The 23,780-nt window shown below is 45.1% G+C and overlaps 1 protein-coding gene and 1 long non-coding RNA gene across 2 annotated transcripts in view; one reads left to right on the plus strand and one right to left on the minus strand.

Moving 5' to 3' along the window:
- The first annotated feature begins 251 nt into the window (after positions 1-251).
- LOC125633246 (uncharacterized) overlaps positions 252-23,780 on the plus strand; it is a 41,214-nt gene continuing 17,685 nt past the window's right edge. Inside the window, exon 1 of the long non-coding RNA XR_007355545.2 lies at positions 252-682. This is a non-coding gene — a long non-coding RNA (uncharacterized LOC125633246). The remainder of the gene's footprint in view (positions 683-23,780) is intronic.
- ACSS1 (acyl-CoA synthetase short chain family member 1) overlaps positions 6,212-23,780 on the minus strand; it is an 81,053-nt gene continuing 63,484 nt past the window's right edge. The window contains exons 9-14 of the mRNA XM_048842264.2: positions 22,828-22,940; positions 20,079-20,205; positions 18,638-18,765; positions 16,134-16,197; positions 14,079-14,197; positions 6,212-12,224 (exon numbers count right to left, since the gene is read on the minus strand). Of these exons, the coding sequence (XP_048698221.1) occupies positions 12,045-12,224; positions 14,079-14,197; positions 16,134-16,197; positions 18,638-18,765; positions 20,079-20,205; positions 22,828-22,940 (731 nt within the window). The 3' untranslated portion in view covers positions 6,212-12,044. The remainder of the gene's footprint in view (positions 12,225-14,078; positions 14,198-16,133; positions 16,198-18,637; positions 18,766-20,078; positions 20,206-22,827; positions 22,941-23,780) is intronic.

Here is a 23,780-nt window from a genome sequence, read left to right on the forward strand (position 1 = left end):
CCACAAACTGTCACAGGCCCCGCCCCTCCGCTGTGCGTTCTGTTCGGCCAACTGGCGGACACAAAGCCCCGCCCCCTTCTCCCACAGGCACCCGCGCGCCCCGCACTTTCAAATCCAAGCCCGCCGCCTCACGAGCCACGCCCACCGTTCTGGGCGTGGGAGCGGCCATGTCGCCGCCCGCGCAGAAAAATGACGTGTCGGGCAATTAGCCAATAGTCGCCGCCGGCTGTTGGCGCGAGAGGACGCGCGCCGCCGGTTGCGCGGGGCGGGTGGAGTGACTCCCATCGTCCTTTTCGTCCCCTCAGCGCTGAGCGGGACGGGGCTAGCCCTGGCCCCTCTCGCCCGCCGCTGCCGGCGCCGCCCTGCCCTGTTCGCGGCCAGGCCCCTCCCGCAGCCGCCACCCGCGCAGACCGGGCTCCCCCCGGCATCCCCCTCCCGCTCCATCCTCCCCAGGGCCCTCCACAGCCTCCCTTGGGGGGTGGTCCCTAGCCTCGCTCAGTGCCGCCCGCCTGCGGACAACGGTGACTAGCTCCGGGTAACGTCCCTAGAGTCACGTGTCCGCCCCCCCCGTCCCTCCGTCACAGCGGCTGGGGGCTGGGCCGCTGAGCGGCTTTCCACGGAGACCGCATCCTCCTTCCGGCCCCCCCGGCCCCCAAAGAACAGCTCCCCGGGGACCCGCACGGTAAGCCTCGTGGTGCTCCGGGCAGGCGTTTCCCGGTGCCTGTGTGACCTGCCGAGCGGCTGATCCCGAAGCCTGCCCCAGGCGGGAGTGCCCAAGCCAAACCCGCCTGGCGGTGGGGCTGCGTCCGCTTGCACCCAGCGCCTCTTGGGGCCAAAACCCCGCCAAACTCCAAGGGAAACGGGAGTTTGATCTGAGGAAAATGGGAGGAGTGAGGGCAAAGCCGAACGACAGTGGGTCCCTAGGCGCTCTCAGGTGCGGTGCCACCCCGTGGTCTCCATGGTTTTGCCCATGTTATCATAGGAAATAACTGTGTGAGAGCTGACCTCACTCTGTCTCTGGATTCATGACTATTTACATGTTTATCCACAGGCAATAGTCATTGAGCCCGAGAAAGAGCATGACTAGTCCAGTGACTGGGGCAGCCGCCTGGGAGGTGGGAGAGCTAGTGTTTAGGCCCCCTGCTCTAATCACTTTGTCATTTAGCCTCAGGAACAGCTTCAACAGGTGACACTAAAAGAGCCCCACATCAGAATATCCCACAGCTTGGTGGTTAGAGCACTCTCCTGAGAGATAGGATTTGAACAGGGGTCTCCCTTCTCCCCTGCTAGCAGAGAAAGGGGAATTAAACTTGGGTCTTCCACATTCCAGGTAAAAGATATAAGGTGGGTGCTGTTCCCTCCTCCTTCAGGTGGATTTTGGGTGAGACTTGAGCTAGCAGGTGTGCTCAGAGGCTCAAGCTCTAGGCTGCCTAAGTTGCATGCAGTGCCTATCTTCCCTGGGTTTGTGAATCTCTCTGGGGCTTAGGGAGGCAGTAGTGTGAAAGCCCCAGGAAATTTTTACAGCAGAAAGACGCTGAATGAGATTTAGGTGCCTACAGGCAGCAGCCAAGCAGGAGTTTTGTGGCTTGCAGTGATGTGTAAAACTGGGACTTAGGCACCTAAGTTACTTCAATCACACCCAATAATTGTCAGGGCAACTAAGGCCGTGATCCTACACCTTTACAGTCAATGAGAACGTTGCCATTGACCTCACTGAGCAGAGGCTCAAGCTGTTAGTGAGAGAAACCTGGTTAATGGAGGTTTCAGAGTAACAGCCGTGTTAGTCTGTATTCACAAAAAGAAAAAGGAGTACTTGTGGCACCTTAGAGACTAACCAATTTATTTGAGCATAAGCTTTTGTGAGCTACAGCATCCAATGAAGTGAGCTGTAGCTCACGAAAGCTTATGCTCAAATAAATTGGTTAGTCTCTAAGGTGCCACAAGTACTGCTTTTCTTTCTGATTAGTGGAGAACTTTTGTACACATATTCTGGTCAGGTGTCAACTGTAAACTGTGCAGCTGAATCTCAAAAAGCTGGCTGCCACAAAAAGACTTTATTCAAGAGATCTTTACTGTATTGTGAAAATTTTTGTATCCACTAGATGGCACTAATAAGCTGTACTGATAGGATAAGTTTCAGAGTAGCAGCCGTGTTAGTCTATATTTGCAAAAAGAAAAGGAGTACTTGTGGCACCTTAGAGACTAAAGGTGCCACAAGTACTCCTTTTCTTTTTGATAGGGTAAGATAGCCCTGTCAAGCCCTTGGCTAGTTTCTTGGCTACAAAGGAATACTCAGTATAAAGGATCACAGTCTATACAGCTGGGCTGAAATTCTGGCTGTGTTTAAGACAATGGCAAAAGTCCCCTTCACTTCAAGGAGGGGACAGAATTTCACCCCAGGTGCATTAGATGAATAAGACCTGGGCAAGAGGCTCCCTCACTTTTTCAGATAAAGGCAGACAACCTTTGTAAATTTCTGCACCAAAAATCTGTATTGGTCTTTGGTGGTGCCCTCATTTATAAAGGAACTGCTTATGGTCCTAGGCAAGTACCTGAACTTTCACCTGGGGCCTTTGTACACAGTGCTTGCTGCAAAAGGGTGGATTTATGAGCACTGGGCCTACTGATGACCTCCAATGCCTGTAGTTTCCCATTAGTGTGGCCAAGCTGTTGCAGATTGAGATCTGAGTTAAAGGCCTCTTCCCAGGTGTTTCAGCAAAAAGATGCAAACAATGCTCGCCAAAAGCCTGGCATAGCAGTTTGCAAGATAATAGAGGCACTACAAAACTCAAGGCTGGTAGGCAATGCTCTTTCACCTAATGTGGACAAGGCCTCAACTTAGCTTGTTAGTCTCCCAACACATAGTGCATGCTCAGAAAAGCTGACTGACAATATAGCACAACATCAGCTCCTTTCTACACTGTAACTTTATCTAATTTCTGGGGCCTGATTTCCCTCTGCCTAGCACAGGGGTTCTTAAACTGGGGGTTGGGACCCCTTAGGCGGTCACAAGGTTATTATGTGGGATGTTGTGACCTGTCAGCCTCCACCCCAAAACCTGCTTCACCTCCAGCATTTATAATAGTGTTAAATATTTAAAAAGTGTTTTTAATTTATAAGGGGGGTTGCACTCAGAGGCTTGCTGTGTAAAAGGGGTCACCAGTACAAAAGTTTGAGAACCACTGGCCTAGCACCATGAGTTGTCATTCGCACCAGTGCAAGCGCATGGGAAAAGCGGTTCTGAGGTGGTAGCATTTTACACCCATGCTATGCTTGCTTTGCACAAATGTAAATGAGGACCCAAAGTGCAAGGCAGCAGGAAGGCAGGCCTCTTGTGTCCTTTTTCTCTCTCCCTTTCCACTGCATTTTGTTTCCTTCCATTCTTCCCCAGTTCCTTCTGGCTACTTCGTTCACAAGCTGCCTTTGTTTCCTCACTACTTGTTTCTCATGTGTTGATTTCCTCTTGCACCTTCTTACACTATTGCAAGCACTGAGCTACAGTAGATTAAGAATGGAAAGCCCCTTTGCTCCCCCTGCCATGTGACAGAAAGGTCCTGCTTTTCAGCAGACATTCCTAGTAAGGTTGCTCTAAGGCTGTGCATTTCTAGTATTTCATTACCCTGCAGAGGGAGGACTGGAGATGTCTACGCTGCAGCTGGATGTGTAATTTACAGCTCAGGCACACATAACCGTGCTAGCTCTGATTGAGCTAGCATGCTAAAAATTAAAAAGTAGCCCTGGTGATGGGAGGAGCTAACTGATCTAAATACCTTCCTGTCTGAACAGGCTGAGTAGCCCAGCCAGCTGCTTATGCTGCTGCATTTTTATTTTAGGGTGCTAACTCTATCAGCACTAATGCAGGTATGTCTGCCTGAGCTGGCAGTTACACCTCCAGCTCCCAGGTAAATGCATCCTTAGTTCCCTGCTTTCTTTCAGCTTTCTTAGTTCCCTTAGAATGCCTCAATCTGTCCAAGAGGTTTTACAGCTGCTAAAGTGTTAAAACTACATTGGCTCCTCCTCCGTCCTTGGGAATGAGGTGGTGATTTCTATAAAAAAAGAGAGTGCAGAGGGTGTGGTGGTAGCCAAGGCATTGTTCATCATCCTGAAGCAAAGTTTAACTTTTAAATGTTTAGATCAATAGGAAAGCAAACGCAAGAAAGGTGAAAGGTCCACACTAACCAGGTTTTAGCATGTACTAAAAAAGAATAACAACATACTTCTGAACAGTATAATTTTGATAATGCTCAAGGAGAAGGGACTTTGCTCAGGAGAATGCAAATGGGATGTGGAGCCTTTCACCATTTTTGGTTTGAATTCAGTCAGCACTGGATAGGGACTGTAGGTTGACTAAAGTTATTGGATTTCAGCCTACTTCCTAGTAAACATCTGTCCACATAAACAAACACCACAGCAGGTGGCAGATCCTCTCTTTCTTGTACTAATCTGTCTCCCGTTACACCTCACAATCTTTAATATATTTATCCTCACGGCACCCCTGTGAGGCAGGGAAGTACTATAAGCCCCATTTTATAGATGGGAAACTGAGGCACAGAGAGACCAAGTGCCTGAGTCCCAGCCCAGCACCCTAACCCTTGGACCATGCTCCCTCCTGAGTCATGGTAGAAGGACAGAGACTGAGTAGAAAAGGAGGCTGAACTAAGTTCTTACCTATAGAGGTGGAATTTCTGGAACTAGATGAGGCATGGTAACCACGTAGAGGTATCATCATGAGTGGTAGTTACTTGGAAACTGTAATCTATACAAATCACTTATTCATAGCTCCAAAAGTAACCTATTATATATCCCTGATTAGTGCTTCTCAAAAGTAGTACTAAATTACAGGCTGCTTAGAGATTCCTTTTGCCTTGTGTGTTTAAACTGCATGATGATACCAAGGCTGTGCTCAGGACTGTGACTAACATCCTCACACTCAAGACAGGACTGGCAAGAAAAATAACTGACTTTTTGAACCTGAAAAGTTAAGTTACTTCTCAAGGTTACAGTTAAACAACAGAAATTCATTGCTGAAACCAGGATGTAACTTGCTATTACAACCGTAACTGCTACTATAATAACCCAGAATAGCAGGGGAGGTGTGAGCTGAAGACACAGCCACTCGCCCATTATGCTGAGAAATTGTGCCAGGCAATGTTAATCACCAGGTCAGCTAAAGCACAAAACACAGTAAGGAGGGGAAATACATTTTAACTCTTGAGAGCAGCTTGCATTTTCAAGGTGATGCTTGTCAGAATGGATGTAGCAGCATTCATGAGCTGCAAGTGTGTTTGGATGTTTGTCCAAGTGAAGTTGCTGGGAGGACAGTTGCATTCTTTGGGGGGCCAGTTAACAAATATGTGCTATATACTCATCTGTATTAGCTGAATGGTGTTATTCACGTGGTAGTCTAAGGGTTACATAAAATCTTCACTGGACTTTAGGAGACAAGGAAGGCCCTTTGCAGAGATGTGCTATCCGTACTCTTGACATTTGCAAATAGTACTCAGCACCTGGCAAAATACTACCTCACTTCTATCTGCTAAAGCATGACTTTTGGATAGATGCAAATTCTCTTGAGATTGCACATTCCCTCCCATTCTCCATAAAGTCAGTTTTCTTTTTAATTTGTGCATCTCACTTTGCAACTTGTAATACCATCTGGGCTCCCAGTGAGGCAGCTGTATGGCTGAACTGCCCAAAGAAATTAACACCGAAAACTGCCTAGAAATTTCACTGAGGCGACAAAGTGGGAAAAAAATCTCAGAAATAGGATTCAAACTAGATTGCTCTCTGTAATGTGTTGTACCTGCCCAGAAAGCCACTATCAAAATAATTCAGTTTGTTTCTTCATTAGGAAGAAACGCAGCGCAACCCAGAACTCCCCACCTTCTGTAGCTCTGTTTTGTGGTGGGAGTTGTACAATGCAAATGCAGTGCTCCTTAATGAGCTATTTTTCAGTGAGAAGATTCTTAAGTAAACCTGAACAATTTTGGCACTGTGTTTGAATCGAAGAGTGAGATTTAACTCATCTTGATCTAGGAAATTCCTTTGATTTTGAAAAGTAAACCATGTGTAAACAAATCGCAATAATCAGTAAAGGCAGATTTGCATCTCCAGAGCTGAATAAACCCATACCTCAAAAACTTTAAGGGATAGGTGGTGTACGTCAAGGCTAAGGTGCATAAGCTATGCCTGGCATTGAAAAGAAGACACATTATATACAGGGACAGGGATTTCTTTTAATGAAAATCTGAGTACATATATTATTCCAGAGTCTAGTTTTAAGGCACTTGTGCCCAGATCTTCACAGGCATATAGGCTCTGGTGCCTAAACACCTGTGAGGATCTGGATCCTGGTCAAAAAACAAATTTTTATTTAAACCATATGATTACAATAAAATAGAAGTTCAAGGTGCTTTGTTAATTTGTTCCATATTTATATCCCACATCTACAAAACAATGACTTAAATAAAATTAAGAGACTCATGGCCTATGTCCACAGTATTTAACAAACGTGCATATCCACAGAGGGGGAAAAAAGGCAATATGGCTAAAAGTCATAGGTGGAGAGTGGAGTAATGAAACAATGTGCAGGTTAGACATGTACACAAATCTGTACAGAAAGCATTTGGTTCACTACAAGATTGTGAAAAGAAAAGGAGTACTTGTGGCACCTTAGAGTCTAACCAATTGTGGCAACAGACAAAGAATTTGTAGTCAATGCAAAATCTTATTTCCCTGTTTAAAATTTCCTGGTAGCCCTTCAGTTTAAAAAGAGTGTAAAGGTAATTCAGGATGCTATATCAGCTGCAGCAAAGGCAAATGTGATCTGGAAAATACAATTTTACGAGCTAATGTTGGCCAATAAGATGTTTGGAAGATTCCATTACCTTTGCTTTTGTTCTTTGTTAATGAAGCCAACATCAGTAAATCTGTTCCGTTCCCCGTCTTTCAAATGTTTTGCATATCTCTAGCTCCTACGTGACCAGCTTGCGTGAGGAGCAATTTCAAGAGGAGGAAGGCATATGGCTATTTGGAAGCTTCATATCCTCCAACATTCCAAGGAAAGAGATAAGTACATTTTAAGGCCAATCCTGCAAGCTGATCCACAGGGACAGGACCCTATGAACCCCTAATGACTTCAGTGGGGCTTGTAAATGTGACTGCCTACCTGCACAGAACAGCTTTCAGAGCAGAGCCGCAAGAGTGTTCAGTGAGTGACTCTCTCCTTGAGAGGACTATGGTCCCTCATCCTTTAAAATGTTTCATTAATGTCTTACTACGTGATTGCCTACAAGCTAGAATGCACATTTTTAATTAGGCACCAAGATAGTGGTGAAGTACAGAGTATTAAGTGCAAAACTCAATTCAACCTTCCTTTAGGGCTGCAGCCAGCACCTCCATAATTTAATAGGAGATCAGAAAAAAATATTAGTACTTTACCTATTAGTTGGAAAGTTTCATCGTGGCAAAGTCGTCTATGAGCATATTTCATTTCTTGCAAGATGTAAAGTTAGTCCTGAGCCCTGCCAAACGGGGGTTACCTCAAAGCAGCAATACCTACTTCAGGACACATCTTCAACAGCTTGACTAATTTATGGAAATCATTGCAAGGAAGAAGAGGCGCTGAGGATTCACAGTTAATTGCAATACTCACTTGGCATGAAGTGTTCTGATCTTGCTTAATGGGTTACTTTTAAAATGATTTTAGTAGAGTTGTTTACATGACTTTAGAAATTCACAAGGTTTCTGGCTCCTTATGACTGAAATACAAGAATATGTGCATACTTTGTACATACCACTACATAAAGGTTATTGCTATGAATTTGGCCCCTTCTGGACTGAACAGTTACATCAATAAATTTGTAACCTTTGTATCAGCTAAGTTCCATTGGTACTTTTATGTTAAGACACACATTGTGTATGAACAGAAGATATGGCTTTGCCCCACTCACCAGAGCAGATGATGAATGAAGAGACTGTGGCCCCAAACCAGCAAACCCTTACCCACACACTTAACTTTACTCACCTGTGTCATCTCAGAGGGACTGTTCAGGTGAGCAAAGAAGCACGCGTGAAAGTGTTTACAGTATCAAGACTTATGTTGGAAACTTGAGGTTACTCCAGTACAAAAAAGTCCATTATTCCCACAATATAGTAAATAGTTTCGTTGCTTTTATGTGACTTGTGCAGTCCTCATAAAAGGTTGTTTTTCTTCCCCAACATTAATCTTCATTACTATGGAGGCCATTTTACAAGTGTTTGAACAAGTGAGTCTGTCGACTCTGTAAAAAGCATTTCTGAATGATTTCTGTTTGAAGAGCACTTTTTTAATGGTTTTCTTTAATGGTGCTGGAAGAAACATAGGATGGGCATCTTTTGGAGTTTTAATAGCCTTCTAACTGCACACTTGTAAGGGAGAGAGCGTCTGGATCTCTAGTCCTGGGACATCACAGGCCCTCCCCATGGATCAAAGGGGGTTACAAGGGCATGGGGGGGCCTCACTGCTTTTTTTGCACAGGAATGGGCAATGCCCTGGAGAGATGTGGAGGAAGCTCTGAGGATTTTCCATGGAAGAGGGGGATCCTGCTTATTGTATTTCATTAATACTGCAGTCCCTAGTGACAATAAAAATGACAGATTAATCTAATATGCATATGTACAAAGGTCACTCTCTGTAAAGTATGCAACACAGGCAAAGTGTGATCTAAGAATGCATATTTCTGAGGAGTCAGATTATACACAAGCAGTTTGAGATTTGCTTTCATGTTTAGTGACCTGGCATCAGAATCCTTTATATGGCTCAAGAGCTCATAGCTACCCTTGCTATAGGCTATTGCTCTAATATAGACAGATAAAATATGTTACTCTGATCCTGGGCCAAATCCTGCAGCTCCCTGAAGCCCACAAAGTTTAGCCTTACCCTAACCCTAAATTAGATTTGCAGTAGGATTGCAAGTTTTGGCTCAGTGACTCCAAATGGTGCACAATAGTGTAGAAATTACTGTGGCAATCACTTAACTATTTGATGTAGCTACTGCTTGTGAAGCACTGACCTATGCCCAATTACCGACAGAGTATATTCTAACCTCCTAATACCCAAAAGGGAGCAGGAAAATCTTCATGTACCAATCAGTCCACTTCCAGATTAGCACTCCCGAATGCCTGGTGCCAAGGTAACATACAAATTAAACAGTAATAATGTAAACTCTGAAACATTTAAACTGTTATAAAAGACCATGAATTTCTGTACCCCTTATTTTTTCCCTATCCTATTCTAATTATTTTCCTTAAGTAGTTTAAAAGTGATTTTCCTTCCCCTTGTTCCCGGTGGAACATGCAACAAAGCTCTAATCACACACCTTGCAGAGAATTCTTTCAATGGGAGTAGAATGGAAAGACAATTTAGCATCACTAGCACTAGAAAGGGAGGGATACTCCTAAAACATGATTTTAATCTATTACATTTATTAGCTACTGACCAGGAAAATAATTAAAGACGAGCTTTCATGCCACACAGAGCTCTGTATGTTTGACTCTGTCTCTTCCACCAACAGACATGTCCAATAAAAGATATTACTTCTTTCATATCCCAGGACCAACATAGCTACAACACCACAGCAGAAAAGAAAATTATCTATTCAGGAAGCCCATGCGTGGAGTCTGCATCCCCTGCCGGTAAAATTCAGCAGGGGCTGGCCCTGTGTCTACACGTGAAAGGGATATTTGGAAGTGGGGAAGCCATTCCCTGCCTAAAACAAAAGTGATGCTTAGCAATTCATGGTGGCTACTTCAGCACCAAGATAGCAGCAAGAGAATTACACCTCTCACATCACCCCTGTCGCTGCCATTCCTGAGCCCCTGTGAGGCAGGGAAGCACAAGTGTCCCCATTTTGCAGATGAGGCTCTGGGGCACAGGGAGGTGAAGTGCCTCACCCAAGGTCACACAAATTCATTACACTGTAACAAGTCCCAGATGTTGCTCACTTTTTCTGTTCTTCAAAATGTGAGAGACCCTCAGTGCTGACGAGCTGTTGTGGGATTGTTCACTCCACACCACTCTGAAGGGATTAAGGTGGCTTGGAAGGAGCTACTTAACCTGGTAAACTGCACCTGGGAGACCTGAGCTTGACTGATAAGCACTCACTGAATATGGAGTCCACCTAGGCAGGAGTAAGTGGGGGCTTGTATAAAGCCAGGAAATGAGAGCAGAAGGTGCTACAGTGTGGAGGTCTGCAGTCACTCTCTGGGAGCAGAGAGGTGGTGAGGAGGAAACCCAGGGGTGGAGCAGAAACCTTGGGATCCTGACCCTGAAGAAAGGGCTTACCCAGAGGATGAAGAAGAAAGCCCGTGGAAGATGGAGTAGGAAATGGCAGCAGGGGATGGGACTGTGCAGACCTTGGCTGCTGCTGATAGGGTTCCTAGTGGAACCTGGAGTAGCACCAGGGTTCTCCTACCAGCCACGGGGAAAGTGACATAGTCTGGAATGGGAGGACTGCCTGGAATGGCACCCAGACAGCTGGTCCAGTGAGACTTTGTTACCCCACAAGGAGACAACTATAGTGACCTGGCCAGGGCACCAAGCGACAAGGAGGAAGCACTGCTACAACAAGAGAGCAAGAGGGCCTGCAGCGCAAGCGAAGGAAAGGAAAGGGAAGTCAGACCAGGCAGAGCTACTCCACAGATGCAGCCACAAGGAGACACCCCAGCAGTGAGTGAACCTGGGTACTAGCCAGTTCCCTAAGAGTTTCAAAATATCCTAAGGCTAAATCCCCATGTAGATGGGTAGGACGGATGACCTTGTGGCTAAAACTCAAGAGTACTGGATTTCAAGTCCTGCCTCTGCCACAGACCCCTTGTGTGATCTTGCTTCTGTTCTTTCCTTTTCCCCAGTTGCCAGGAGGGCCTGAGTGGCACTGGTGGAAAGAGAGATGTAAATGCAGAGTAAGTGACAGCTGCATGCTCCATCCCTATGCAGCTGGGACATGAGGCAACGTGGGCTTACAGGAGGCTAATCAGCTCCAGGTTCAGATGGGTGCCGAGATCCATGTTACCGAGAAGGGAGTAGGTGCTGCTCTTCAGAGGTAATTAGGTGCTTCAATGCCATTGATTTCAATGAGAGTTAGGGACCTAAAGACCTTTGAGGATCTGGGCCTAGGTTCATTGAGTTGGGAGAAGACAAGGGAAAGTCTGGGACCCTTTGGACCCCCGATTGACTGTTTTGAGCCAAGTGTGGTGAGGTCTAAAACCATGATCAGGCACCAAACCAACTGTAATGAAAAGAATATGGCAACTTGATTGTGATCCATTTCACAAATAGTGCACATACAATATACACCGCAGTATATAGCATTGCTAAAAAGACACCACTGTTGCAGCTACCTGAACTGGGATAACCAAGTCAGATTTAAGTTGTGGCTTTCCCATCATTGGATGTGTTTAAGAACAGGTTGGACAAACCTCTATCAGGGATAGTCTAGCTTGGTCCTGCCTCAGGTAAGGGGCTGGACTTGATGACTCCTCAAGGTCCCTTCCAGCCCATATGATTCTAAGTGGAATGAAAAATTGAAGATATACATTCACTGACTATTCTCCAAAATGGCAAAATGTATTATAAAATCTCTCCCCATGAGTGTCTGGGAGCAGAGGGGGGGGAAGTATTGCTTCAAGCATTAAAAATATCACCTACCTCAACAGTCATAAACATTTTACTAGCTGTTTATTTTTAATGCAGCTAGTGGAAACCTAAAAAGGCTGCTATACATTTTCCCTAAAAATAGTGTGAAAACACTTAGTTTTGGCAAATTCAGTCAGGCACTTGTTCAGAAGGTTCTTAAAATATGATGCTTCACAGTGTGTATTCCATGGTTTCCAAGGAAAGAGAAGGCAGCTGTATACCATGGTCTAGGATAGATTATAGAGTATGTTGTGAGAGGAATCATCATTTTGTTCTCTTAGGAGTGAGCAGAATTTGATGATAGTCCATGAAAGAGCTGGATGGTTGGTTGTTTCTCTGAATTTCTTTTGGAAAGAGACTCAAGACCTTCCTATGAAGATGCAGACTGCTCGGTTTTGTATTTCTGGTAGGCATCTAGTATTTCTGCGATGACGTTTGGATCATCCAACGTGGTGGTATCTCCCAAATCACTGGATTGGTCAGCGACTATTTTCTTCAGTACCCTTCTCATAATTTTCCCAGATCGCGTTTTAGGAAGGCGTTTCACAACCTGAAGAGAAGAACAAATACACTTGCCTTAGAACTTTCATCCTGATGAGAATGTTTGAGTGAACCCAGCCTTGAAATGATCCCATTGCATATCCCCAGTGAGATTCCTGGGAACTGCTTAAGAGCTAGGCATGGTGGTCACTGTCCAGGAAGAAGGAATATAGTGATGTTTATTTTTTTATTAAATTTTATCTGATTTTTCTCCTTTCTTTTTCCAATTTTGGCCCAGTGGGAGATGCTGGGTGCTCAGCACTTTTGAAAATCAGGCTACTTATTCAGGTGCTAAACTACGGAGTTAGTAGCCTAACTATAGGCACCTGTGTCTAGAAATCTTGCACTCAGCACTCTCATAAATCTCAGCGTGGCTTACAAAAGCAGGTAGGTATTATCATCCCTATTTTATAGATGAGGAATCTAATGCCCGGAAGCCACCTTCTCAGGACCACACAATACTGTAAGTCAGTGGCAGAGCCAGAAATACATCTCAGGTCTCCTGATTCGCAGTCCCATGTCCTATCCACTGTAGTCTGCTACCTCCCGTGTACAGGCAAGGGTTAACCTTAACTGATAAGGTCATAGGGATGGACCTGAAGGGTTACTATTTGTCCATACTGGCAACTGAACGACTAAACTTTTGTCTTTCAGTGGTGTTAAAAAAAACAACTCTGAAAAACAAACGTCGTGCCAGCGACAAGCACCAGTGTGAACAGTGCTTTGTCGGCAGCACAGAAACGCCGCTCGTTGGGGGTGGAAATTTTTTGTCGCCAGGAAAGCCAACGAACAGTGGCTACACTGCACGACTTTTAGCAGCACAGCCATGTCGCAAAAAGCTGTGTAGTGTAGACATAGCCTTTGTCTGGCTTCTGTAGGATAGCTCCTTTGCACAGACAGGCCACACAACCTGCCATACGACTGCTCTGTTTTTGGATATATATGCTGAAAACAGGTCAAGGGGTCAGAAAACTGAAGAGCATTAACTGCTAATCTGTAGGGAAAGGGAGCAGTATGATCAGCCATGAACTTTACTCTGGGACTGTCTGGGAATCCTGGGAACACCTGATGGCTCTGGGAATAAGTCTTTAAATGCCTGGGTGAGATGAGCATCAGTTGTGGTGCAAAGTATGCGTTACTTCATCTTTGGCTGTACTACAACCATAGCTTTGCTCTTGTATGTTCCAACCTTTCCCTTAAATTTTGATTTTTTTTTAACCACAGGGATATTCCATATACTTCTGTATTCCCATCAGTGCACCCCTCATTCGGATTAACTGTACTGTGGGTCTAGCAGACACAGAGGCATATGAATGCAGCAGGGATGCTGTATTAAGATGGAGGCAGAAAATAGCATACATTTTAAGCAACTTGGCTGTTTGTACATGCTTTGAACAGGAGGAGTTGGATCCAAGCCACATTGAACAAAGCTCTGACACAGGGGGGGAAGCAGAAGTAGAAAAACTGGTTTGAAGCCCTCTTTGTGCACTCCAAATTCCTAGGGTTGGTTCAGTCCTTGGCATAAGTAGAACAGCCTCAGGGCTACTCTAAATTGTACACAGCTGCAGTGGCCCCCCAGGAGGCTGCTTTGCAACCAAGGATTCCCAGGTGCACTAGCACTCCGGCCATCCCCCTTTTCCTGCAGCCATGCCTCTGATGTACTCCAGACACCAGAGCCTGGAGCGGCGGCTTAGGGCTGCTATGCCAGTTCTGCACCACAGAGGGATTCCTCATCCATCTGGTTAACCTGGCTTTAAGGCTGCTCTGCCAGGGAGGAACAAAGCACCGTTACTGGGGGCAGAATCAGGCCTGTTAAGTGGGTTACAGATCTGATGTCTTGCAATGGTAGCCCCCAGACACTTACCAGAACATGATCAGGCACAGCATACTTTGCGATCTTGGAAGCAACAATAGATCTGAGTTCTTCTTTAACACGTTCTATATGAGCTGTGTCTTCTTTTAACACTATGAAAGCAAAGGCACCTGGAAGGGAAGTAAACAGAGGGCGTGTACTGTACATTAAATCGTTGTTGGAAAGGCATTCATTTCAGCAGGACTGCATGCATAAGTGCTGTTTCAAATGCCTGTAGCAACTGTCAGGTTTAGGGTCTGCTTTGGTCACTCTGAGTAGTACCTCACACAGCAGGTGCTTCCAAGAAAACCAGCAGCTTACTTACACAGTAGAGGTGACTAAGAATGGCAGAATCAGGTCCTTAATGATTAATGTGCTTTGTTTTGGAGTCCCTGGGTCAGATTCTGATCTCAGTTACAATGATGGTAAATCTGAAGTAACTCCACTGAAGTCACCAAGCATAAATGAGATTAGAATCTGACCCATGGAGGTCAGGGTTCTGGATTCTGTTTCAAATTATTTTCTTGAGAACAAACCTTTATTTTCATTTACTAAAATGGAGTCAAACACTACAGTAAAACACTATCGCCTTATAATGATAAGGGTTTAAGGGCGTGTCTACACAGGGACATCCAGGAAAATTAATCCAAATTAACTAAAGATGTGCATTTGATCTGGATTAGTTAAACCAAATTAAACCCCTGTGTGAACACCCTCATTTGGAATAAAAGTGGCCTGAATTTGGGTTAGCTTAATTCAATTCCAAAGTGAATTAAGCAAAACCAAATTAAAGTCACTTTAATTTTGAATAACAGCATCCACACAACAATTTAATGTAATTTAATTAACCCACTTCAAATTCACACCTCTAGTTGATTCAGATTAATTTTCCTAAATGTTCCTGTGTAGAAAAGCTCTTAGATAATTTCTCCCTCCCTGCAAACGAGGAAATTAATGCACAGTGAAGTTTCTTCACTTAATCCTTAACTCATCTTGTTGTGTCTCGGTATATGGAACATAAGACCAATGAGGGGAACCTGGTATCTAAGATCCCTGCACCCCGTAAGCATGAGTTATGGAAGCATTGCTATTTTACTGGCCCAGATTTGCTTTCACTTACAGGGGTGCAGCTCCCATTAACTTTAAGGAAGAACATGACTTAGGTCTGGTCCATGCTACAGACCTATATCGGTATAAGTACGTTTTCAGGGGGGTGAAAAATCCATACACCTGAGCGACAGTTATCCTGACCTAATCCCGGGTGTAGACAGCGCTATGTCAACAGGAGAGCTCTCTCCCATCAGCGTAGTGTGTCTTCATTGAGACGCTACATTAGTACAGCTGCGCTGATGCAGCATTTTAAGTGTTGACTTGCCCTTAGAACAAAAAGGGACCCAATGATGTTATGCCAATATTTTAACAAGGGGCTCCCACAAATATTTTCCGTTTCAGTCTGCGATAAGCTTCCTGGTGCAGAGATGCAGGATTTTGCAGAGATTACAGATGAGGAAAGGACGTGGTTTCCAATTCTTTTTTAAATTAAAAAAAAGGCTTTCTCTGAGTTAAATAAGCAATGGTGACTGAATTCCAGCAGGAATAAGACTGATCTGGTCCTTAGCTTCAATAATGGAGGTAGGGAAAACTGTGAAGAGAGAGATTTGAAGATGGCAAGATTCAGGGTCTGGTGCTTGTCAGTTGTAGAGCCCTCCACTAAGAATGCCTATCCCTTGGCTTCTGCAGGCTTCCCTCTGGAGACTTCAAACTTTAATGTCTCTGTTGACATGAGCTGTCACAGTGAGGTGCAGAGAGAAAGCTGGCCTTTGATTAGCTAGGTTCTTGCCCATTAAGGGCTTTAAGTATCAAGAGTGGATCCTTGAAATGGATCCAGAAGTGGATAGGGAGTGAGAGCAGAGAACAAAGTATCAGTGGCTAATTCAACACATCACAATCTCCGTTTCAAACTGCCTGCTACTCTGTGTACTAGCTTGGCAGAAAGTTGAGGGAAAGGTTATAAAGGAAATTAACCATCTGTATATTTCCATTAAGGACACTATTTTACACACTTACCTTCTCCTTTGATCTCATGGGGGTAACCAATCACAGCTGTTTCAGGCACAGCCGGATGTTCATCCTTTAAAAAAAAAAGTAGCAAAATATAACAGCCCCCTCTTTCAGGCCATGTTGGGTATGATTACACTGTAATTAGATATCTGCCGACTCAGGCTCGAGGGGCTGAGGCTAAGGGGTTGTTTAATTCTGGTGTGGATATTCATGCTCGGGTCCCCCCACATCACAGGGCCCAAGCCCAAAAGTCTACACCATAATTAAACAACCCCTTAGCCCGAGCCAGCTGGCACATGCCAGCTGTAGGTTTTTAATTCCAGTGTAGACGTACCCGTAGGGTACAAGAGCCTATGCTAGCTCTTCTAGGAATTGTAACAAGTTGCTAACTGTATGTGAAGTTCTTAATACCTTTCCTACTTTTCTGAGCCTTCTGTAAGCGCACAGTACCAAAAGGCCCATCTAGCCCAGTATCCTGTCTTCTGACAGTGGCCAATGCCAGGTGCCCCAGAGGGAATGAACAGAACATGTAATCACCAAGTGATCCATCCCGTTGCCCATTCCCAGCTTCTGGGAAACAGAGACTAGGGACACTGTTCCTGTCCATCCTGGCTAATAGCCATTGATGGTCCTGTCCTCCATGAATTTATCTAGTTCTAGTTATCCTGTTCTAGTTATCCTGTTCTAGTTTTGAACCCTGTTATAGTCTTGGCCTTCACAACATCCTCTGGCAAGGAGGATTATAGACTATTATAGACATGCATCGGACGAAGTGGGTATTTACCCATGAAAGCTTATGCTCCAATAAGTCTGTTAGTCTATAAGGTGCCACAGGACTCTTTGCCGCTTTTACAGATCCTGACTAACACGGCCACCCCTCTTATTCTATTACAGACTTGCCACATTAATGGTGTGTTTAATGAAATTAACAGGAATCATGTGTGCCTGTCTCAGAGCAGCATTTAACTCATTGGTTCGGATTCAAAAGGGCCCTGTTTTAAAACAACTGAATAGTATTTTCTGACATCCCTTTTGGCTAATAAGAATAAATCCAGAAAAAAATGGATTTTGTCTATATGTGGGATTGGCCCCTGTGCAGCCAACCATTGCCAGTGACCGGAGCAGCCACACTACTGCAAAGCCCAAGTACGGAAAAAGCTGTGGTTTGCACTAACTAGGCCTCTCCTTGCTTGAAATGAGCTTTTCTTGCCTACACATGGGTTTGCACTGACGCAGCCCCACTGACTGCTGATCCACAAGTACAGTCAAGGCCTTGAGCTTCATTCTCCACTGCTTTGCACTTTGGGTGGTAGTCTACACCAAACCAAGTGCTAAGCATCTTTCTTATATCCACTTGTCACTGGTGTAAATCTGTGCAGAAGGTACAGGACAAGGCAGTGGAGAAGTGGGCCTCAATCTTCCAACAGATGGAAGAGGCACTGCCATGCTGAATACAGATCTTTATTATATGGCTTCATAATACTGACTTAGTCTGCCCATGATTCATAGTTAACATTGACAATATTTCTACACTGATAGAGCATATATTCATCCTAAATCAAAAATGGGTTATGCTATTTTAAATTTGATTAAAATATGGAAGAAATCTTTGTCTTAGCTGGGCTTCTCTGAAAAGGAACCTGCATGAAAATATGTAGTGGTAATCATATTAGGTCTTCAAAAAGCTATCATCAGAAGTTTGCACTAAGAGATTTATTTGTAGATACGATATTACAATCATTCCTGCAATGTAAAGATGATTTTGGTTTATCAGATTTCACATCTGATTAATGTTTGCAAGTGAGGGACATAACATGCAAATAAATGCTCAGATCAAGCTGTGTATAGAACTGCTTTGAGAGATTGTCTGTTCAGTTCTGTGGCTACCATGGCCTCTCGTCTAAATGATGGGCCAGATCATCAGCTGGTGTAAATTGCCATTGCTCCGTATTTAATGTTGGAGAAGGTTACAAAACATGTTCAAATAGTATAGCTAGGCCTGAGACACAAAGGTGAGAACAAAATGTTAACTCCATCAAAGCTACTGGTGGGGGGAAGCTAGAGGAGAGTTTTGAAGCCCGCATCATCCAAAAGTAAAACAGCAATGGTATGAAGTCACTGATGTATCCTGAAGAGATGAAACATGATTCAGATCTTATCAGTTCAAACAAAGGAATTGCATGTAGCCCTTCACTTTGATATCCTCCATAAAAACTATCTTACCCCTGAATGAACTTCATCCATCCGCCCTTCCATGGTTTACATAACAAGATTGTTTTCTTCAGCATAACTGCCATGTGTATTTAGTATCAAGGGTGTGTGTAGGTGAAACATATACGAGAAAGATCAGGGGTAGCAATGTTAACCCTTACACATAAACCAATGGGCTAGATCCTCCCGAGATGTACATTGGCATAGCTCCTTTAAAGTATATGGAACACTTCTGATTTTTACCAAATGAGAATCTGGCCCCATGCATGAAAAGCTTTCCTTGGGTATTGAAAAATTACCATAGCATCTTCAATCTCTGCAGTTCCAAGCCTGTGACCGCTGATATTTATGACATCATCCATCCGCCCTGTTATTTGGTAATACCCCTCTGAGGATCTATAGGCACTATCCCCTGTGAAATAATAACCTGTAGCAACAAAGAACACCATTACCCGTGATCAACAGCAGCTAGTATAATTCACTATCAGTATTTGTGATTATTATTTTTATTATTACTTTATACTTTTATCCCCTTTCAATCACAGATCTTTACAGGCACCAGTTAACTGCGGAGGGCAAGGTTTTGTTACACCCACTTTACAGATGGTAATAGCCACCCACTTCTAATTAGGAATTTGTACCCTGGATGAGGCACTGGACTGGAATGCAGGAGATCTGGGCTCTATACCCAGCCCTGCCACAGCCTCCCTGCATAACCTGAGGCAAATAATTTATTCTCTCTGTGCCTCAGTTTCCTGATGTGAAATGAGGATAACAATCCTTCCTTTCTCCTAGTCAGTGTTCCGTCTGGTCTGCTTAGGCTGTGGGCCTCAGCACCATGGAAATACAAACAATAATGGTAAGCATTCTGACAAAATCCAATGACTCCTGCTGTCTCTCCGAAGGAGAAGTTAACAGCCCCCTCACCAGCACCCTCCTCCCAGGGCCCCATAAGGCATTGACACCCTTAGCACTCTGCACCAGTCACTACTGTGGGGCTTCCCTTCACACACACTCCTACAGGGATCACGGTTTAAGAGCCGGATGAATTAACTCCCTGCAAGACAGTGCAAGATGACCACAGAACAAAGATATTTTTGGTGGCACGATAATAAGAGGATATTTTTGGTCAGTCTTATTTTCGCAACAGAGAAAAACAACTTTCTAAGCAAAACAAGTTGGTTTGTAACAAATTCATCACTCCCAAAGACTTCACTATTATAATTGTGCTACAACCTATGATCTCTGGAACTTCATTGCACCGGCTGGAAAAAGAGCAGATCCTTTGGTCTAAGAGTACATCTACACTGCAGAGAAAAACCCGCGGCTGGCCCAAGCCAGCCGACTCAGGTGCATGGGGCTCAGGCTCTGGGGCTGATTCATTGCTGGGTAGATGTCTGGGCTAGGCCTGGAGCCCAGGCTCTAGGACTCTGTGGGGCGGGAGGGTCCCAGAGCTTGGGCTGCAGCCAGATCCCAGACAGCCACACAGCAATGAAACAGCCCCGCAGCCCGAGCTCCACAAGTGCCAGCCACAGGGCTTTCTTTGCTGTGTAGACATACCCTTAAAGCACAACTGCATTTAAGCAGTTTTGATTCCATCCAGTAGAGGATACACAGTAAAGATACACAGTAGCCAATTACTAGAACAATATCTCAGAAAAACCGTACAATATAGCACTGCTAAAAACCCGCTGGGTACTGACATTGTAGTCCAACATTCTTCCCTGACACCATCCTTACCTGGATACTTTTTGAAATAAGTATCTATAAATCTCTGATCATCTCCATAGATGGTTCTCGCCAGGCCAGGCCAGGGCTGTGCAATGCACAGAGCACCAGAGACATCATTTCCTTCTATAACTCTTCCCTGTTGATCCAAGCACAGGAAGGATCATCAGCCCAGATGTTGGGAAACATCTCAGATTAAAGGAAAGTAGCTGGTTAGTACTATCTAGCTATGTTGAGCCAGATTCTGATCTTACCCGAGTTTTACGTTGACTTCAAAGGTGTCACTCCTGTTTTACACCAGGGCAAGTGAGAGCCCTTCATATTCTGCAGATTCACAGACTCAGTGTCTATTATTGCAATGGTTTATTCTTAATGTTTCTCACTCACATTTTGGCAGCAGTTGAACATGGGGGGGGGGGAGGGGGAAATGTACCCACTAGAGGAATTACTGTGCATTGTCTATGTCATGCTTTCATCATTCATGTACACAAACAACAGAGCAAGTGATTCTATGAATAATACGCTATTCACACAAAAGGAAAGATAGGTGACCCCTTGGAGTGCAAAGAACAATACAAGATTCACAGAACCCCACTCTTCAGCATTATGAATCCAGGATATGGACCAAACTGGTGCCAGAGCAGAGCCCAGCTCAATGGCAGAAGGGCCGGCACCTTCTTCAGCCAGGAGCTGCCGTGGCTGACTCCTTTGCAGCAGCACCACATCACCACTCTCCATCCTCTCACCAACTCAGCCCTGGGCCACAGCCTCCGGTGGGAGAGCAGTGTTCTTCCTAAGCCACCTCAGCTAGGCTGAGGGGACTGCTAATAGCTCCAGAACAGCTGTTGGCTAGAGAGGCCAAGGTCCCTCGGAGCATCAGTAACTCCCATGACCCAAACCACAGTAGTGCACTTCATTCCCTTCCTCTCCCTCACTCAGGAAGTTACTGCAGCTGTCACATCACCCCTGTTATCTGCCTGTCTCAAACAGATGTTGTGAAGATGAGTTAAGTATTGATGAGTTGTGAAGATGAGTTAAGTGGACGAGAAGCTGGATATGAGTCAGCAGTGTGCCCTTGTTGCCAAGAAGGCCAATGGCATTTTGGGATGTATAAGTAGGGGCATAGCGAGCAGATCGAGGGACGTGATCGTCCCCCTCTATTCGACATTGGTGAGGCCTCATCTGGAGTACTGTGTCCAGTTTTGGGCCCCACACTACAAGACGGATGTGGATAAATTGGAAAGAGTCCAGTGAAGGGCAACAAAAATGATTAGGGGTCTGGAACACATGACTTATGAGGAGAGGCTGAGGGAGCTGGGATTGTTTAGTCTGCGGAAGAGAAGAATGAGGGGGGATTTGATAGCTGCTTTCAACTACCTGAGAGGTGGTTCCAGAGAGGATGGTTCTAGACTATTCTCAGTGGTGGAAGAGGACAGGACAAGGAGTAATGGTCTCAAGTTGCAGTGGGGGAGGTTTAGGTTGGATATTAGGAAAAACTTTTTCACTAGGAGGGTGGTGAAACACTGGAATGCATTGCCTAGGGAGGTGGTGGAATCTCCTTCCTTAGAAGTTTTTAAGGTCAGGCTTGACAAAGCCCTGGCTGGGATGATTTAATTGGGGATGGGTCCTGCTTTTGAGCAGGGGGTTGGACTAGATGACCTCCTGAGATCCCTTCCAACCCTGATATTCTATGATTCTATGATTATTCTTCCTGTTTTACAGCTGAGGAAACTGAGGCAGAGAGGCTAAGGGTCAGGTTGACAAAGGTATTTACATGCCCAAGATACATATAGGTGCCTAGCAGGATTTGTGAAAGCATCCGAGCAGGTTTAGTACCTAAGTCTTGTTGATTTTAGTGGGTGTTAGGTGCTTTGGAAAATCCCACTAGGCACCAAAATACCTTTGAAAACCCGGTCCTAAGTGACTTGCCTAAGGCTATACAGCAAGGCCCTAAGTTTTCAGTCAGGCCTGTGTGGGTAGGCCCCTCAGCCCATGCCAAAATCCACTGTGGCCTATGGGGCACTGCCCACACAGATCAGGCCCCAAATCAACGATACAGACTGGCCTGGAGCTCAGACATTTTGGGACTTCACCCTGTGCCCAAGGTATTAGACAACACTGCCTCACCACTGGGCAATGAAGATCTTCTCACTGTGGGAAAAGGGGCTGCTAAAAATGGAAACATTTTGTCTAAGGTCATGTCCCCAACTTTCAGAATCTATATTTCTCAGCAGTATCAACGGATGCCCACAGACACGCCGAGCCTGACTTCAACGGAGACTGCGGAGATCACAAGCGGGTTTCATTGGCTACAATGCACATTCAGCAAACATTTTTAAGGAGAACAATTCCCTACAAAGCTATAAGTTGGCTGTGTTCCCAGTGCACTTCACTCATGCCAGTCCCGTTGGCTCCAGTGAGACTATGCGTGAGAAAAGTTACACACATGTATGAGTGTCTGCAGCATTGGCACTTACATTATACAATCATCACTATCACATAGGAGCCAGTCCAAAAACATTACCTTGCTACTCACCATCGGCTTTCTAACTAGAACACTTAAATATGCATGAATATGGCTTGATTCCCTCCGGTATCATTGGAACAGATGAGGCACAAAACATTTTCCATCTCCTTTTCCTACATGCTTTTGGCATTAAATAGTGGAATTAGCCTGACAACCCCAGAAGCAGCATCTCCGGCAGCTCTTTCCCTGCCTTTGCACCATTGCCCCCAGTGGCAGAGCACAGTCCCAACTCACGTTCTCATCCATCAGTGCCGGGACAATCCCAAAGAACGGTCTCATTGCCATAGCAGGAATGATGTCAGCTCCTTCCTCCGAGGGCCGGGGAGCAATGCAGATGCCGCCTGTTTCTGGAAGAGCAAAGGGAAAGTAAATATGCCGGGCTGACACACTGGAATGGCAGGCGAGGCTGGATTAAAGCAAGTACCTACTTTGCTCGGCTACACAAGACCAGCAAATCACAGGCACCCTCCCAGCTAAGAACGCTTTGATTGTTGCAGTGAACATGATGGTCCCAGGAAACGAGCGAGACAAGGCAGGGGAAGGGATACCTTTTCTTGGACCAACTGCTGTCGGTGAGAGAGACGAGCTTTCGAGCTTACACGGAGCTGATCTGAAGCAGAGCTCAGGGTAGCTCGAAAGCTGGCCTCTCACCAACCGAAGTTGGTCCAATAAAAGAGTTTACCTCACCCACCTTGCCTCTAGAACTCTTTGAGGCAGAGATGAGACTTTACCGAACAGTACCCACAGTATACATATTTTAAGGGGAAAACACATTTCCTCTCCATCTGCTGGACAGATAGTGCAGAGTACAAAGTCGGGAAAGGTATGAGGTCAGAAATGATTTTGAGAATCCAAACAGCGGCTGCTACATCATCATATTCTCCTTCAAACCCACCGGTGCCATGATGCCTACAAAACACTTGGCAATGGTTAGCCACTGGTGAGCTGTGACTACTGCTTGTCGCACTCTTCATAACTCTATCGTTGTTGCCTTGTGCTCACCCCATCTGCCACACCCACCTGTTGTGGCTCAACAAACTTCGATTGTAAGCTCTTTCGGACAGCAGCCACCTTTTGCTCTGTTTATACAGTGCCTAGCAGGGTGGGGTTCTGGTCTCCAGGTGGTACCATAACAACTACATTGGGAGAATTATTAATATGTGCATTCCTTTCCTCCTCTTCTCTCT

The sequence above is a fragment of the Caretta caretta genome, chromosome 3, assembly GCF_965140235.1.
Source record: "Caretta caretta isolate rCarCar2 chromosome 3, rCarCar1.hap1, whole genome shotgun sequence".
Taxonomy (NCBI): Eukaryota; Metazoa; Chordata; order Testudines; family Cheloniidae; genus Caretta; species Caretta caretta.